Consider the following 18,383-nt stretch of genomic DNA (forward strand, 5'->3'; position numbering starts at 1 on the left):
TTAATCGAGAAAATAATCGACAGATTAATCGATTATGAAAATAATCATTAGTTGCGGCTCTACAAAATAGACACTTTCTCTTCTATTTTTCTGCATAAAAACGAGCCAAGCAAACTTTGAAATGTGACTTATTTCCAAATAATTTTTTTGTTTTTTTTTTAAATGTGAGTATTTTTTTTCAGGTGTCTTTATATAGTTGGTGAAAATGGAAACAAAAAACGTATCATCAGATTGCCTATAGGTTTTGTTGAAAAAGGGGATATAAGACACTCTTTATTTCACGTTCTTATCGCCTCAACTGTACATAAGTTTTAACATAGTAATGGAAAAAAGCAGCCTAAATGCTCTGTGTTCTAAGGTTTAATGACACTGTGGTTGGAAATCCCTTGGTAGTTTAATACCAACAAAGCACAGTTGTGTAAAAAAAAGGCCTTTGGTCCCAAAGTAGGGAAAAAAGCTAAATATGGCCAAATAGAAAATCAAAGTTTGAAATTAATATATAAAGTCCTACATCCAGCCTGGTCTTCCACAAATGAAGGGATCAGTTAATACACTGCACTTTCTCTTAGGTCACTGTCCTGTAGAAACACCTGCCACCTCATCAATCTTAAGACACTCAATTTGCATTCACCATATGGACATGGAAACAACACATGAGAACATTGAAGAAGAATCAGTCATTGCCTTCTTGTAAATAAAGCTGTGGCCTTGTGAGTTGCTGCTCAGAATAAGAATCTCCTTTGAGCCCACAAAACTCTCAACAATGCCTCCTGAGAAATGGAATCAAGTCATATTTATTTTTTAATTAGCAAACTAAGGTGAAGCATAGGAGAGTTAATTACTCAATTACTGAGCACAAGTTAATTTTTAACCATCTGAAATGAAGTCAGTCATTATTTAGTCGTTTGGTTGATAATTAAGTGTCTAATCTAAATTAATTGTTAGGAGGCTGGTTTTCGATCCAGCAGTGCACTTTGTGCTGCCTTAACACCGGAAAACTAGATGCTATTCCAATTAAAAAGTGAAAGGCTTTAATGTATTGATGTTTGGGGTTTTTTCCACAAATCATTTTCCTGACACATAATGGAAGCTTTGATAATTTAGAGAAGAAAGGAGCCATTTCCAGATAAATGCGATTTAGCCCCTTCCCTAATTAAAAACTTTTTTTCCCCTATACTTCACTTAATCATCAGAGTAATTGTGCCTCAGAAAGAGTATTTGGGGGAAATTCAAACAATAATGGAGTTTTTAGAGTTGTTTTTCCTTCAGTTCACTTCCCTGTTTGATAGATTAATCATCCTTTTTAACAGAGAAGTCCAATGAAAGCAGTCCATTTAAACCAATTTAAACCAACAAAGACGCACTAATAAGACACGTACCAACAATTACAAAACATTTATAATATAATATAGAAAAAGGATAAATATTCTATGAGATCCAGACCTGATCCTCTGGAGCAATAACTCAATTTCAATAAAAATTGACTTATCACCTTTTCACTAAAAATTAGCTTTTCAGTCCTTGAAAGAGCCCAAAATGCTATTTTAATTGTTATCAGTAAGTTGGATCTGCCCACTTCCCCGTCCCACCCTCTCTTACTTTCTTTATCTTTTCCTCCTGCTCAACCTTCTTCTCTTTCTTGGTTGTCTTGGCACAAGCCACACGGAAATAGACATAATTAACCCCCCCTCCACACATACACCACCCCACACCCCCCGCTGGGATATCCACTATGCAAATTAACATTTTCAAGATATAGTAATGATATCATTTGAGAAATGGCGACACCAATTTTTCATGCTGCGAATTGGAAGTGTTTGCTTTTACATTTCAGGGGCGCACTCTATCAATACTTGTCTTCACATCTCTGGTGTGCGTGTGTGTGTGTGTGTGTGTAAGTGGGTATTGGAACAAATGCCCAGGTCTGATGGGCATAGAGAAAAAGAATGGATCTGCCTATTTGGCCACTGGCTGCATGGCTACTGGAGCCCAACAAAACCATCTGCTGTAGGAGAGAAACAGTGGAGGGGTAGAATGAAGGAAGAGAAAGCCATCTCCCTCCCCCTCTCCTCCTTCCTCTCCCCCCGAAAGAGCTCAGCTTAAAGCCACTCTGTAAACGAGGGAAGATGTTTTAATTAGGCGGCAAGTTCGTGCCCATCTCATTTAAATCACTTTAATGAATATCTGAGTCTGAAGGGCCTGTGAACGCTGAAATAAAAGAACTGAAGCCTTTTGAAACAAAAGCTGTTTTGTTTTCTCGTCTCACTATAACCCATGTCTCCTAACCCTTTGAGACAGACTGATACAGATTTTGGGGGCTGATACTGACATCAATATTAGACAGTAATCAACTCAGTATTACACTTTTCATAGCATATAAACATATTTATTTAATGGCTTAAATGTATGTAAGGACTAGGAATATTAGGCTGGAACATCTGAAACCTAAACCATTGGAAGGTCCAGGTAGGTACAAGCTTCATTTTGCCCCATTTATTTGTCACAATTTTTGTTGATTTTGTGAAAGTATTGAAGATGCCCTCAGACGAAATGGTTTATCTTTTCATCCTGGCAAAATATACATTAATTCAAGTATGATATATACATACAGTACATATAAGTATGATACCCCCGACTTTGAGTGCCCTAACGATAATGTAGCTGTTGTTGGTGGCAATTAGCCCCTGGTATAGGGGTCTTCCAAAGCAAATTAGTCCTTTAGGTGAGTGGCCAGACAAAGAAGGATCCCCATGTTGAAGATACCCAAGGAGCCAGGCCTGGGGAATGGCCTGTTGCCCTGTGCCTTGTGGCTGGGCCTTCGTCCATGGGGCCTGGTGGTGTCCAGCTCGCAGCAGAGACATGGGTCCATCCTCCAGCAGGAAAAACCAAAGGGGGTCCATTGCAGTGTGGATTGGGATCTCTGGTTGCTGAATGGGCTTTTGGGACATGAACTGGGGAAAGAGCCGAACCTTTTACATGAGGCTGAGAGATACCGACTAGATATTGTATACTGGAGTTGCTCCAGGTGAGAGGCGGAGAGCAAGCGTGGGCTAAGTGGTAGCTCTCCAACCCTCTACCTATACATTGGCGTTTACCTCAGTAGACAAAAGGGTTGATTCCTACACCTACAGGTTGGGGGAACTGGTCTTGATGGTTGTTTGCACTTATACACCAAGCAGCTGCACAGAGTACCTGCCTTTTTTGGAGTCCTCGGGATGGGTGATGTAGAGCACCTACTCAGGGTTCCATTGTTTTGCTGAGGTCTCATGTGGCCATGATAATGTGAGGGGTGTGATTGGAAGGAACAGCCTACCCGATCTGAACCAGAGCAGTGTTCAATTGTTGGACTTCTGTGCTCATCACAGTTGTACATATGTGCACTGGTACAGGGTCTTCCAAAGCAAATGAGTCCTTTAGGTGAGCGACCAGACAAAGAAGGACCCCCATGATGAAGGTAGCAAAGTACCTCCCCTTACCGCTGTAGACAAAAGGGTTACTTCCATATGCCTACAAGTTGGGGAACGGGTCTTGAGGGTTACTTGCACCTATGCGCCAAGCAGCTGCACAGAGTACCTGCCATTTTTTGAGTCCTCGGGACGGGTGCTGAAGAATGCCCTTACTCTAGATTCCATTGTTTGCTGGGTTTGCTGCAGTGTTCAGTTGCTGGACTTCTGTACTAGTCACAGTTGTCCATAATTGCACTTGGCACCAGCACGTCCTAGGTCTTAAATCAGTGATGGACTTGGTGAATTGGTTCAGTGGGCGTGGTAGGACGCTGGATAGACCTGATCATCACCTGATTATTAAAAACCTTTCATTATTTCAGAGCTCTTCATACTACAGTATATTACACAGGGAGTGGGTCCTCTTCCATGGGGGTCTGCGATTGTATACCTTCATGCTTGTGCAGTAGCCCAAAATTGACAAATCAATTAAAACACTGTCTCTGTGGAGGTTCTGTTTATGTGATTATGCTACCTTAAGTCCAACACAGCTGGTAATACACTTGGATGGGGAAAGTGAGGCTAAATATATCCAGTTGTGTACAATACAGAACCTTAAACTCTAAATGGAATTAAACCATTAAATCTCAAACACAAGGAGCCATGGAGCTGCAAAAAAACAACCTCAAATATCATTCAAATTAAAAGCTAATTAATTTGATTGCCTCTACAATCAGAAAAATATTATAATGTATTGCTACCATAAACTTTATGTCAAATTTAGCTTGGACTGAAACTATATAATGAAACAAACTACAGTGGATGATGAACCTTAATCAATATTGTAGATTTAGTATTATTGGTGGAACAGCGGACAAGCACTCAAAGCCTCTTTTCCTCTGTAATGAGAGTTCAGCTCTCTTAATTAAACAAACACAATCTTGTCCCTGTGTTTCTCGCTTGTGTGTGTTGTGTTTTTATTTATTTTACGGCTGTAGACAGCATGTGGCTGATGGCACACGGCCAAAGTGACGGGACAGTTTAATGCTCAGAGATATCAGTCAGTCAGAGCAAATAATTTCACATAAACTGCCAGTTCACCAAGCACAGCCTAATGATACCCTCCGGAATATCCCATCCCAACATATGCCTAATTGTTTACAACTGCTTGTTTACATAAATACAAAATGCTACATGGGAGGAGGGATGGGGGGTGGTGGTTGTGTGGGGGGGTGATGGTTGTGTGGGGGGGGTGAGGACGGGGGAGTAGAGGAGGGTTTAGAGTCAGTACACTATCAGACAGAGCCGGAGAATTAATAACAATTTGTGGCAGATAATTACTTATCAATTAAAGCTGTTATCCTGCCTAATTAGGCAACGTTCATTAAATCCAGCCAATTTAAACCTTAATCAAAGTTAGCAGGGCCTGACAGCAGAGAGACAGACAGACAGTCAGTGGAGGAGCGCCCCACTGTGGAGGAGAGGGGCCCTGTAGTGTGAGTGTGCGTGTGTGTTAAATCAAGTTTCATTTATTTATATACACTTGAGTTTATGCAAAGAAGCGGTGAGACAAGACACATTAAGACAAAATAAAGCAAAAGATAACTAGATTTTCCTTTCATTATATATATATATATGTGTAAGTTTTTATTATTGCAGTTATTTGGTCTGTTCTAGAGCGATTCATTAATATACATAGATAATTATATTATTATTGTTATGTTTGAATATGAGAATTAGTGAATACATAATTACAGAGTATGACCAAACTTTCGTGGACCAGTATAATTATAAAATTGTTTAGTGCTGCACAGTTAATAACAAAATAATTGAAATCATGATAAAACCAAATGCAATATCCAACACTTATCCACAATATCCACAGTTTTATATGTATATATATATATATACATATACATGTCCCCTGATCTGCATAGCACACACTACTTTTTTTACTTTATTACGTTATAATGTAATTAATAGAATATTTAAAATCAAAATTTTTTATTTTACAATAATACAATAATCATATATATACTGTATATAAAACCTTGTCACAATTTCAATTATTTTGTTATTACCTGTGCAGCATTAACAATTTTATAATTATTCCAGTCCACCATGTTGCAGTGGTACGTTTGAGAGATATAGATAAATAATACAGACATAAAGATAAATATATACAGTATAATAAACAAACCTTAAGGTTGATATTTATATATGTCTCAGCACGAGGAATTACTTAAATAATATTGGCTCGTGTATGGTCGTGTATTTATTATTATACTATATATACATAAATATAAAATCTGCGACTAAATAGCAGTATGATTAAAAAATGCAGGGATTCAAAAAAACATGATTTGTTTTTAAGGAAGAAACAGATTGGTGGTAAAACTGATTGGTCATACCGATTATGAATCACTTTGCAATCAAAGTGTCTGTGAACAGAATTGCAATATGATTTTCTTGACCATATTGTGCAGATATTTAATTTATTCTAGGTGTGCCTGTGACTCCTGCAACATGTTGTAAAGTACATTTATATAAAAGTTATTCAAAACTGTCAGTTAGTTATACCTCTTGAATGTTAGTACAAGTTACTTCCCATCACTTTCTTTCACATGTTTTCATAACTAAATTTCCAGCGCACAGTTAAACGTCAAGTGTAAGAATATGAACACATAAATAAGCGTATTTGTAAGTACTGTAAGTAGCATGAATAGAATATGTGGTCGAGCAACGTTGTAAAATACATACATATTATATCAAATTATATTGTTAGTAAAAGTATTCTTATGCATATTAAAGTTAAAGTTGTATGAGGTACATGCAGCACAGTGGGATAAGAGAACTGAAGCCACTGTTTTGACATGAAGGGGGGAAAAACTCTTTTTAATGTATTATATTGATATAAAATATTACTTCTGTTGATGCATTAACATACTGGACTGCATATCTGATATCCTGTTTGCAACTTGTTTTTCTGTGTGTTAAATCTTTATCTCCAAAGCAACTACGTTTTTAAATAAATGATGGGCTAATAATGAAATGTGGCACTAAGTAAGAATCATCGTAAAGTAGAAAGTGACTTTTCCACCAATGATTATTATTCATTACTTCTTTGTAGAAGCTTGAAAAAAAACAAAAAACTACATTTAGACTTATAATAGCAGCAGATTTAACAACCGCCCCCCCCCACCCCACCCCCCTCGAACCCTGTGGCCTGTCACCTCTGATTTTAAAGCCTTCTCTTCCAAGAACTGTTGTGGCCAATTGACAACAAAGTACAAGCTTCTGAAGGGCGTCCCAGCACGAGGAACGAGTTAATTAATATTGGCTCCTGTTTGGTCGAGTTAATGAATGAGTGAATTATGCACCTCTGGGACGCCGCCTCCCCAATCGCTTTAAATTATCCCCCCCACACCCCTCTTTCTCCATTGTCCTCCAATTTCCCCACTCTGATCCTGCACTGATGGGGTCCCTGTCACTACACACACACACACACACACACAGAGAGGCTCCATCTGTCTGTCTTCATCCTGCTCATGTGTATTTTACTTCATTGTCTCCAGCACATTTATTGACGCTTTTTTTCCTCTCTCTTTTTTTTTTTTTGATTCAACGCTTCTGTTCACCCTCGCATCATAAGCTCATGGTGGCAAATAACTTCCATCCCATTAACTCATTTGAGAGGGGAGGCTACTCAAACAAAGCATGGCTGCAATCTGATCCTTCTCATTTTCACTCTCTCTCTCTCTTTCTCACACCCACACACACACACACACACACAAACATGGTCCTGTTAGTGAAAGGAGGGGTGTAAAAAAAAAAAAAGGATCCATATTATTTGCATTAAAAGCCTGGCACCGTGAAATTCATTTATAATTACAAAACGGGCTGCAGTGTCTGTGTGTGTGTGTTATGCAGATCAGGGGACGTGTGTGTGTGTGTGTGTGTGTGTGTGTATGGGCGGGGGACTGACTCATGCTCAAATTGGTTATTTGGTGACGTGCTAACACAAATGTATGGTGACAGATTGCAATTATCCTGTTATTGTAATTGTCAAAATCAATTCACCGCAGGCCGAGTGGACGCTACATGTGAAAGAGTCGGATTTTACACACACACACATACACACATACACGACGCCGACGATCTGATTATCTCTGTGACCCTGCTTACCAAAGCCTCAACAGGAACCCTCTGCTGTCAGGCTGTCACCTCAGATGACACGATGACACATGTACACACCCTCAATTACAAGACGTGAAGACAGGCCTTTGAGGATCATGTGATTTTTTATTATTATTATTATTATTTCATTTATAATCTGCAAGGCCCAAATACTGCATGTGTGCTGAGGCGTTCATAGGGAGTCTAAGGTAAACTGTCAACCCTCAGATTTCTCAAAGCATTTTCACTTTAACAGTACAGGCTTCTGCTCCTCCTCATGGATGTCCACCGCCCTCTTGTGGTAGACAAGGTGCCATGCAGGTCTTTACACTGATATTGTGATTTAGATATCTAAACAAGTGTTTAACCCAGGCGTCTCAAACTTACGGCCCTCCAGCTGATTCCCTGTGGCCCACCACTTAAATATCAAGTTCTCATGAGTTATTTCTGTTGTTTTTTTAAGGAAAAGATAATTTTTTACATCATAAAGATATTTTTTTCAGCTATATATTGTTCCGTATCAAGATTTGTTTTGAAATTCTGTGGAATATCATCAAAAATATTGTTATTACAATATGTTTGATATCTTTTTCATATCTTCCACCCTTTACTTCAAACTTTAAAGTTACTTCTGAAAATTATTCTGATACAAGGTGTTACACACAGATCTGACACATCTGCACCGAGTCATTTCAAAGACATAATTCTGTAACAAATGTGTAACAAATATTGAAATAAACAGCCCAAACATGACTCAGCTACAATGCTTTTGCTGATTTTTTTATTTACATTTTTTTCAGTCTGTGCTCAGTGAAGCGTGTGATATATAGGATTTTTGGACTGTATCTGATTCTACATTTTTATCCGTCTGATATGCGACCCAGTGATTTTGACCAGTATCGGACCGATACCGATTCCCATCCCTACGAAAAAGTTGGACTTCATGAACGGCCCCCTTCTGACCAGACTCAATGCTCAGTGGCCCCCAGGTCATTTGAGTTTGAGACCCCTGGTTTAATCCCTAGAACAGTGTTTCTCAAACTTTTTCAGACCAATAAGAAAACACTCACAGACTAACTCAAAATAGCCCCAAAACTGTTGCAGTCAGTGGTGTCGCAAACCGGTCCACTGCACTGCTTAAGTCAGACAATGCCAAAAAACAAATATTTTTTGATTTTACATAAGCTACTAGTTGATTTGATATTGAATCCATCTATCCATTTTCTACTGCTTTATCCTCCAGCTGAGGGTAGCAGGGGGCGCTGTGGCATCTCAGCTGACATAGGGCGAAAGGCAGGGTCAAACCCTGGACAGATTGTCAGTCCATCACAGGGACACATAGAGACAAACAACCATCCACTCACACTCTCACACCTATGGTCAATTCAGAGTGTCCAATTGACCTAATCCCAAATCTGGGGAATGTTTTTGGACTGTGGGTGGAAACCGGAGAACCTGAACGCACACGGGGAGAACATGCAAACTTAAGCAGAAAGGCCAAGGCCAGGACTCGAACCAACCTTCTTGCTGTGAGGCAGCAGTGCTACCTCAGTGCAGGGTTAGGTTAGGTTAGGTTTGGTGCAGGTTATGTGTTCAGTTTTTCATTTAAAGGTGCATTTAAAATGTTAATAAAAAAATAAAAAATAATAAGTAACTGTATTGTTTGTGCTAAAAAAAATGCATAAAAAAAAGGCTTTGATGAAAAAACTGATTAAAAAAAATAATAACCAACACACAAACCATACATAATTGCTAAATTAGGCTAAAATAGAGGGCTCTTCAAAAGGAACCGAGCCAAAAGGTCCAACTCTTTGAAAAGAGCCGGACTTCCCATCACGAGTGTGTGCTGGTTATAGCGGCCAGCAGGGGGCAGTACTTCGTTAACGGAACACTTTTTTTTTTTTTTTTTAAACGTTATGTTAACGATTTAAAAACCAACACGAAAGTGTTTGTTTAATGTTATGTGGTTTGAAAAGAATCGTCAACAGCGCTCTTTAAGTGGATTGGCCGTGTGTGGAGAGGCTCGGGTGAACACACCTGCACCTGCTTTCACTTAATTAAACCCGTGCGCGCGCGTGTGTGTGTGTTGAAACAAAACCTGAGCGGTTCGACGTTGTTGTCCACTGTAATGGCGGAGTCCCGCAGAGTTCCGTTAACCACTTTGTCCTGTGATCTACCGTCGTCCTCTGTCCAGACCCAGAAGTGTCCATCATGGACAGGTATACTGCCGGGAGAAGAAAACCGTCCACACGGGACCGCTAATACCGACACGGTCCGCCTGGTCCTGACGTTATCTGAGGCTGATGAGCAGAGTTTTCCAGAGTTCAGCTACAGTCAGCTCATCGAGAACAAGGTGGGACATTATTATTTTCATGTCTTAATCTTAATTATGACTTCATTTTAAGTCGTAATTTTGCACAAAGGTGGACTTAAATGTTGATATCACGAAGCTATGATTAGCGTAAATGTGTTTGCTAGGACCAGGGGCATTGCAAGGATCTCTAGGGACACTGGGTTAGGGCGGGGGCATAAAAGCGCCCCCCCCCCCCCCCAAAAAAAAAGCACACATTTATTTCTGACCCTGAAACATTGGGTACGCTTTATAGACCAGAAATTGATATCCAAGTATTTTTCCCAAAATTCCAATTCCCAGCAATACTTCCAAAGTTGCCACTCGGGAATTAGGAGGCCTCAGGTGTCATTCACGCGCAGTGTCTTTTGCATTTTACAAATGTGTTATTTTCAATGGAGACAGACAAATTAGACCATGGTTGCAACGTTTCTCCTTTTGTTATTATCATCACGTCTGCATTACATTACTTCGAGATGAAAGTATCTCATCCTCTTCAAATGCAGTGACCACTTTAAGCTTGTCTTTTGATATAAGAGTTTGGGCCAAACTGGTCTTTGTCTTCTCTGAAATAAGCTTTCAGCCTCCTTTCTCCAGACCGTTATGGAATAATTCATCAATGCACACAAATAAAATCCTGCTTATTGTACCTTTTTTAAGTTAATTTCTTTTGCTGTATAGTTTAATTTTACATTTTTTTTTTTTTTAAATGTATAAGTTGTTGTTTTTCACAGTAGCACTTAAACCTCTCCCTGGAAGGTGTTTGGTTGTGACTGTGGAACACAGAAATGTGTATTTTAAGTGTGAAATGTATGATTAACTTGTATGATTTTTTTTGTTTGTTTGTTTTTAGATCAAGCACTCGAACAATAAAGTCCCATTGAGCAAGTTTGAAGAAGAGAAGAGAGAGACTGATGAAATTGCTTCCATTACAAGGAAACTGGAGGCAAAATATGTGAGAATCACTCATGTGTGTGTGTATATGTATATGTGTGTATATATATATATATATATATACATATACACATACACACACACAACCAGGAATTCTTCCTTGTCAAGCTTAAGAAGAAGAACAACATGAATCGATTTAAATGACCTTGCATCAAACTATTGTTTTTCATGTCATTAAAAAAGAGAAGCAATGTTTTTCATCTTCTCATTATAGGGGGGAAAAGCAGAGAAAAAGAAGGATCGCATTCAGGATCTGATTGATATTGGTTATGGTTATGACGATGAAGATTCTTTTATTGACAACTCTGAGGCTGTAAGTCTATGTTTATATATTACTTCATACTTTCATTATAGCATTGTTATCCAGGACAGTTCTGTTCTCCTGAGTCCTCAAATTTCAACTTCTTTTTTAGCTTTCTTTTATTGATTTTTAAAACAAATCGTAACAATGTTTTCGGCTGCTCCCTGTAGTACGATGAGTTTGTTCCGGCTGCCATCACAACAAAATTTGGTGGATTCTACATCAACTCTGGCGTGCTGCAGTTCCGCCAGGTGTCTGACTCGGAGACTGAGAACTTCACAACAGAGACAATCCTTGAGCTCTCAAAGGTAAATATTTTATTAATATGTCAACTGAAATGGACACAGTCTCTCACATTTCAATTTAAAGTGTTTGCACAGTTGTTTCGTGTTGTAAAAAAATGTCTTGCCTAGAAACGTAAAGTCAATGATGGACAGGAGAAGCTGAAGAAGAAACGCAAAGAGGACGAAGAGAAGAACGTCAACATGGAAGCTAGGTTAAGGTGATACTCAAAGTAACTTTACTTCTTATTTGAGACACTTTTGCTTGATTAAAGTCTCTTCCACGTTGCAGCACATTGTCTGACAATGGACTGAACGACGAGATGAAGAGAAAGAAGAAGAAAAGGGTCGTGGGCACACTCAGTGTCACAAGCATGTTGAAGAAGTTTCAAAGAGAGAAGGAGAAGGAACGACAGAAAATGGAGAAGGCAAAACAGAAGGTGGCGGGGATCCCTCGTGTACCCACAATCCCTCTGTGTCCGGCAGATGCAGCTGGCGGCGGAGGCTCTGGGATGACTGATCCTCTCCTTAGTTTAATTGGATCCATCAACGACCACGCTCTCATCCAAGCGGCCAGCACGGTGGATTTTGATATCGATTTGGTCTCCTTATTAGACGCCACTGAAGAGACTCTGTCACCAAAATTGGTTCCACAACCTGCCACCGAGACACAACTCATTCAACCCAAAACAAATAATCCTAACGATGCTCAAGCCCGACCTTCAAACACAAAGACTAATTCTTTGCCAAAGATTCAACCTGAACAACCCCAGCCCCAGTCGGAAGCCAGTTCCTGCTCATCGCATCAGTGTGTTCCTCTACCAGAGGGCCTCACCCCAGGACTAGAAGAGGCTGTGAAGAAACTCATGATGGTGAGATGAGTTTTGCTTTTTTTATGTGCTAAAATTGCAATTGCATGTTTGTTTGTTTTTTTTTTTTTGTTTTCAGGCTGTCAAAATGTCAGAGGGCGAGTCGAAACTCAAGTTCTTCACACCAGAGATCAACTCAATCCTGTTAGAGTGAGTAATCCAACAACCGAAAGCAGTAATTGTCTCCAGCCAAGACTAATCATCCTCTTGGTACAGTATGGTACTTTTTTGTGTATGCAAAAATAACCAACCCCAACCGTTCCATTTAGTTTGGCACCCTTCCTTTGGGGATGCATTCACACCAATCCTTCTTTTTCGGATCCTAGTTCGTTTTGTACTCGGAAAGTCCAGTTTGTTTTGCTCGGTGTGAATGGGCAACCAAAGGTCCGCCTAAAAAACATAGGTTTTGGTTCGGACTACAACGACCAACCACAACATACTCATGTAGAACGATAGCGAGATGGATTCAGGTGAGTAGGGGAATACGTTGTTGAAGAGGTTTTGGTTTGTGTGAAAGCAAACTCTGACCAGCTGAATGTTGCAAACGTCTATTGAACCGAGTCCCCAGTCGTACCGAGTCTGACGGACTATTGGTGTGAATTAGATTTGTCATATTATGTTTTTCTGTTTGTAAGACACTTGCCTTGTTTTTTTTTTGTTTTTTAAGACACTTGCCTTGTTTTTTTTTTGTTTTGTAAGACACTTGCCTTGTTTACATGGACCCAAGTAAGCAGAATTAAAGCCTGATTGGAATAAAAATGTCATAAACATGGCAATTCCGAAAACTCTGATCTGATACATCATCATCATCATTTTAGTTGTGTCCATGTAAACAATGGAGCCAATCTTTTTATAATGAAGACATGTTGCACATGTAAACACAGCTAGTGATTCCATCAGCAGCGTTCTGCTCGAAGGAACTTCAAACAATTGTCGAGCAGGAGATCAAATCACATATACACATATTACACTTCAACTCCATCCGTAAATCTGACAAACTGGTCGACAATAAGACTTTGAGTTACGTTGCTTTAAGCATCATGTCCCCCTCTTTCACCTCCCTCCAGTATTGAGTTGCAGTGTCGGGAGCAGGGCGGCCCGCTGCGCTCCAAGCTCTACACACATCTGTCGTCTTTCCTGCCCTGTAGCAGAGATACGCTCCTCAAACGCATCAAGAAGCTTCTGCTCACTCGCATGGTCAGTGTGCTGATTGTTTGAGTTGTGTTTGTGTGTGTGTATGTGTATATATATGTATGTATGTATGTATGTGTATGTATATGTGTGTGTGTATATATGTGTGTATATATATATATATATATATATATATATATATATATACATATATATACATACATACATACATACATATGTGTATATATATATATATATATATATATACATATGTGTGTGTATGTGTGTGTGTATATGTGTTTAAGTATGTGACTTTAACATTTTAAATCTTACATTGACAAGGAGGAGCCCCCGGATATGGAGGATTCCGTACAGAAACTAAGCGAGGCCATCGGTAAAGCGATGCCTGAACAGATAGCGTGTTACCAAGCAAACTGTCAAGCATATGAACAACTGAAAGCTTCAAAGTAAGTTCATTGGCATGTATCTTATGTGATGGTGGATCACAGCAAATATCATGTTATTCGAATTATTTGAACCCTTTTTGAACAAAAAACATTTGGCAGCTGCTGACTGCTATAGCATCTCATGGCAGACCTTTGTATTTTAAACTATTTTAAACTGTATTTTAAGGCCTTTGCATGTGAATGAATGACATGATAATAACGTGGAGATGAGATTCAGCTGACCCTCACCGTTCACATTTAACTAGAGCTGAAACAATTACTCGATTAATCAATTATTTATTGATCAGTTTGAAACTTTTTTCATGATTAAAACAAAAAAATTTTAGCTTCTTAAATGTTAAGAAATTAATTTATTTGCTCCATATAACAGAGAAATCATTAAAAGTGGTTTGTGGACAAAACAAGAATCTTTTAAAACGTCATTTCCAGGTTTGACAAACACTGATCAACATTTCTTAACCTTTTCTGACATTTTATTTTCTCAATTAATCGAGTAATCGTTAGTTGCAGCTCTACATTAAGCACAATGTGGTTAAGGGAATCAATGCTAAAGGCATTACGGGAAGAAACACTTGTAGTTGGCATGTAGATCTGAACGGCTGGTGTTCAGTCATTTTACTATAGAAAAATAAGAAATCCTGGATGTACAGTACTCGACACTGGAGAGGGGAGATTCTTGTTTTAGGACAGACTATAGTATGTCGATTTGAAGATGTGAGGAAGATCCCGTTTGTTTGAATATTATGGATGTCACTTTCTCAACACTTATTCTGATTTATTTATTTTTAGTGTAGATCTGTATCTTTTCGGAAGTCATTACATGATTCCGTATAGTAGAAAGTCAAAAGATAAAGCACCAAAAGTGATCTAAATCATTGATTTGTCATAACATGGTAAAGTGAAAAGTTATTCCTTAATAATCCTAATCCGAGTCTTCACAAAAATGTAATGGACGCTTCCCAGACATCATCCCTTTATCAAGTTTGTTAGAAATCATTTTTTCCAAGTAGTATTTTCACAATCCTGCTGACAAACAAAGCCTGAAATAGATAACGGTGGAAACATAACATTCGTGGTGGAGATGACCTCTGTTCCTGTGTTCATGTCAGGGCGACAGAGGAGGCCACTGAGGGCAAACCGAGTGAGGACAATGTGGAGGAGAAAGGTGTGACAAGAGGAGGTCCCAAGAAGGTGTTCAGATGGAATGAGGAGATCAGGTCAGATACATTATAACGGATCAACTTGAGGTATAAAACTATTTAATAACATTATTTTTCCTCTCCCTCTAATGTAGAGAGTGTCTGTGTGATGTGCTGAGGGCAAAAATGGACAAATATGAGAAGGAAAGGAGCGAGAGTCAGGAGGTAGAGGAGTACCTGAAGACCCTGCTGGACAGTGAGGTGAAACCTCTGTGGCCCAAGGGTTGGATGCTGTCCAGGTGTGCAAGATACTAGTAGGGCATGAAATGTATTTGTTTTTTTCATCTTGTTCTACATGAAGACCTGCCTTTGCTTTACACTTTGTGTTAGGACACTGATGCGAGAGAGCAGGAAGCTATTAGGCTCCTTTGCTTCGCTGCCGTAAGTACAAAAATCAGAGGATTTCATGTCTACGGGTTTTATTTTGGTATGAAATTGAAACCGTCTGTCTCTGTGTGCCCAGAGGAAAGAAGGCCAAACAAGATAAGAAGCAGTCCTCCACCATTGGTACATCAGGGGCTCCACCTCTAGAAGTACAAGTCCCCCAGAAAACTAATGACATAGTTGAAGGCTCAAGTATTTCCATGTTTATTCCACCTGATGCTACGACGAAGGAAGCTGCTGCTCCCCCGAAAAAAAATGAAGGGGCAACAGTTGCTGCTGCTGCTGCTGCTTCCACACCTATTTCTACACAACCTTCACTCAGTGCCTCAGCTGCTCCGTCTCACTCGCCTCTAGAGCTTCTCGCTGATCAAGCGTTGGCTCGAGGGCAACCTCTCATGGTTCCCCAGGAGATCCTCGCAGCGGCCATCATCAAATACAAACTTTCAGGTCAGCACTGGAATAGTTTTGGGGTGAACATGAAAAGTCCTCCTCCCCCTCCTCAATCCAGCCCAGTAGGCTTCCCGGAGTTCAGGGTGTGTCAGTCGGTTTTGCCTCAGCTCTTGCAGACGGGAGACTTCGCCAAGAATTTGGAGGCTGAGCAAGTGCAGAGAATGTCTGACGATTCTGTCATCATCATACCATGATCCTTCTGACGCCAGTTACCTACAGTAAGTTTTCTTAGAAATTTTCAATCACCTTGTGAGTTAATAACCTTGTCAATTGTAGCCATGTTTGTTTCTGCCTGTAACTTGGCAATTGGCACTGCATTGTTTAACCTCTATACCTGTACGTAAAAGACCCACAGACGTATGAAGGATAGTGACTGAGATGATGATTTGGAGGGACGAAAGTAAAACAGACAAAAATTTAGTAAAAATGGGCCTTAAAGAGACAATGCAGAAATTACATTTTATTTCCTAATACACTTTGAGCAAAATCACAGGATTTTGGATTCACCATAATGCATCCAAGATGGTCTTTGTCTTTCAAACTCCTCGCCCCCTGTTTGACAAAGTGGCCTTAGAGCTACAGTTGGCAGGATTGTGAGTTTCATCCACAAGTTGTGAAAGTACTTGTTAGGTTATTGGACCGTCGCTCTCTGACCTGATCGTCCACATCAGTTGAACATGGGCAGATGCACTCGTTTTCAAACCTGAGCCCCTGCTCTCTTTTGAACTGTGTCGTAATCTGTCTTGTCTAAACTGATAACTTCAAAACTGATAACTCTCTATCTCTACCTCACCTCTGTCCCCCATTTTGCCTTTCACCCCAACCAGTCTAGGCAGTTTTCAATGGGAGTTTTTTTTCTTTTTACAGTGCCCTGCCTCCCATCGGGCTACAGATTTAGTTGTGAGGTGGTAAATGGAGACACATCGTGTAGTTGTATGTGAATAGTTGGTTGTGCCGGATGCTGCGCGTCCTCTGTTTCTGGTCGGTGGGGCCCGGCCGTGATATCCTCCCTGCAGTGTTGTGTACTTCAGAACTGCTGCGCGTGTACAGAGCACGCTTCAGTTTCAGCAGTGGGGCCAGAAGTTCAGGGACCCAGAGCGATTCTCATTGGTTGATTTGAAGCAAGGGCGGGCACTGGTTTGTGCACATGAAGGTCCGCAGAGCGTCATTCCTCTTCAAGAAGTGAGCGGTCAGTCTAATTTATTTTTATTTTAACTTGTAATTGATAATGTAGTTTACATGTTTGAATTATAGTGGAATTTCTGTAGTGTGTACCTGGCGATACGTCTGTGGTGGCTTTGCAAATGGGGTGTGCGCTGTTTTCACATTGTTTTTTCGATCTTGAGTATTTGATCTTGTGAGATTTTGAACACAGCCATTTGGTGGTGCTATTGATATGATAATATATGTCATCAAATTGGCATTGTTTGTGTGATGGCATTATTCAGCTGCAATTTTGTGTCAAATGTGCTGTGTTCCCTCTCTCACTTGCTACTGTGTTTTTGTCATGAGGGTATGAGAGTAATGTGGTGTTTCTGGATTGCATTATAAGATTTTCCTGCTTGGCCCCAGGCGAATTTCAAGACCAAAATCGCCACTGGTAACATCCAATGTGTTGGTGCTGGTAATCCTTTGTTCAAATGACCTAGAATAAGTGAAACAAACTTCAGCAGTAGACCTGGATCTTCTGTGTCCCTGTAAGCTTAAAATGCAGAATTTTGCGTTTTTAATGTTCCTTCAATATCATCAATTTAAGTAGGCAAAGATTTTGTTGCATAAGACTTCTGTTGAGTGGCTGAAATCAGTTTTTTCCTCGTGGTGGATGGGAAGTGATGCGTATGTATTTGTCTTCTCTTTTTAGATGAGAACACTGCACATGAAGATGGACTGGACACACGACTGGATTATAATAAACCGTGATAACCAGCTAATATTAATAAACCTGCTCGCCTTTGGCCACAGTCGGAATAAGATTTCTGTTTGTCTTTTAATTGTTTTGGATAGGTTAGTCATCTGAGATTGGATTGGAAGATTGGAAGAGTTTTGAGTAATACTTGAATAGTCGGGTGAATTCATTACCCACAGTTTGACAACTGAATGTGGTAATAACCCTATTATAATAATGATGATGATAATAATATGTACTGGAAATGTTTTTGGTTTTTTTTTTTCTAATGTAAAAGGTCTATTTGGAAGAAATAAATAATAGAGTTTAAAGGCTGTATCAACTCTTTCTAGCTTGGTTGTGTTAATGAGGTTACAGCAACTGAAAATACATTTAAGGATTGTTGAGCCACACACAAAAAAGATTTCACCCCATAATTATAGTTAGAGTGGGACACACCTACATTTTATTTTCTACATTAAAATGTTAAATC

The 18,383-nt window shown here is 39.6% G+C and overlaps 1 protein-coding gene across 3 annotated transcripts; it reads left to right on the top strand.

Annotated features, from left to right (window-relative positions):
- The first annotated feature begins 9,543 nt into the window (after positions 1-9,543).
- Positions 9,544-18,229, top strand: LOC131467364 (ubinuclein-1-like). 3 transcript variants are annotated; one of them, XM_058641223.1, is made up of 14 exons: positions 9,544-9,972; positions 10,823-10,924; positions 11,138-11,236; positions 11,395-11,532; positions 11,638-11,726; positions 11,798-12,377; positions 12,454-12,524; positions 13,442-13,571; positions 13,848-13,972; positions 15,082-15,189; positions 15,267-15,410; positions 15,502-15,552; positions 15,635-16,223; positions 17,867-18,229. In XM_058641223.1, exons 1-13 carry the CDS (start codon positions 9,748-9,750, stop codon positions 16,197-16,199), a joined length of 2,427 nt encoding a protein of 808 aa, XP_058497206.1. In that variant the 5' UTR covers positions 9,544-9,747; the 3' UTR covers positions 16,200-16,223; positions 17,867-18,229. The 3 variants fall into 3 exon arrangements, with proteins under 3 accessions (XP_058497206.1, XP_058497208.1, XP_058497209.1); XM_058641225.1 differs by having other exon boundaries at positions 13,851-13,972; XM_058641226.1 differs by having other exon boundaries at positions 11,638-11,720.
- Positions 18,230-18,383: the final 154 nt, after the last annotated feature.

This window comes from Solea solea, chromosome 10 (genome assembly GCF_958295425.1).
Source record: "Solea solea chromosome 10, fSolSol10.1, whole genome shotgun sequence".
NCBI classification, from domain to species: Eukaryota; Metazoa; Chordata; class Actinopteri; order Pleuronectiformes; family Soleidae; genus Solea; species Solea solea.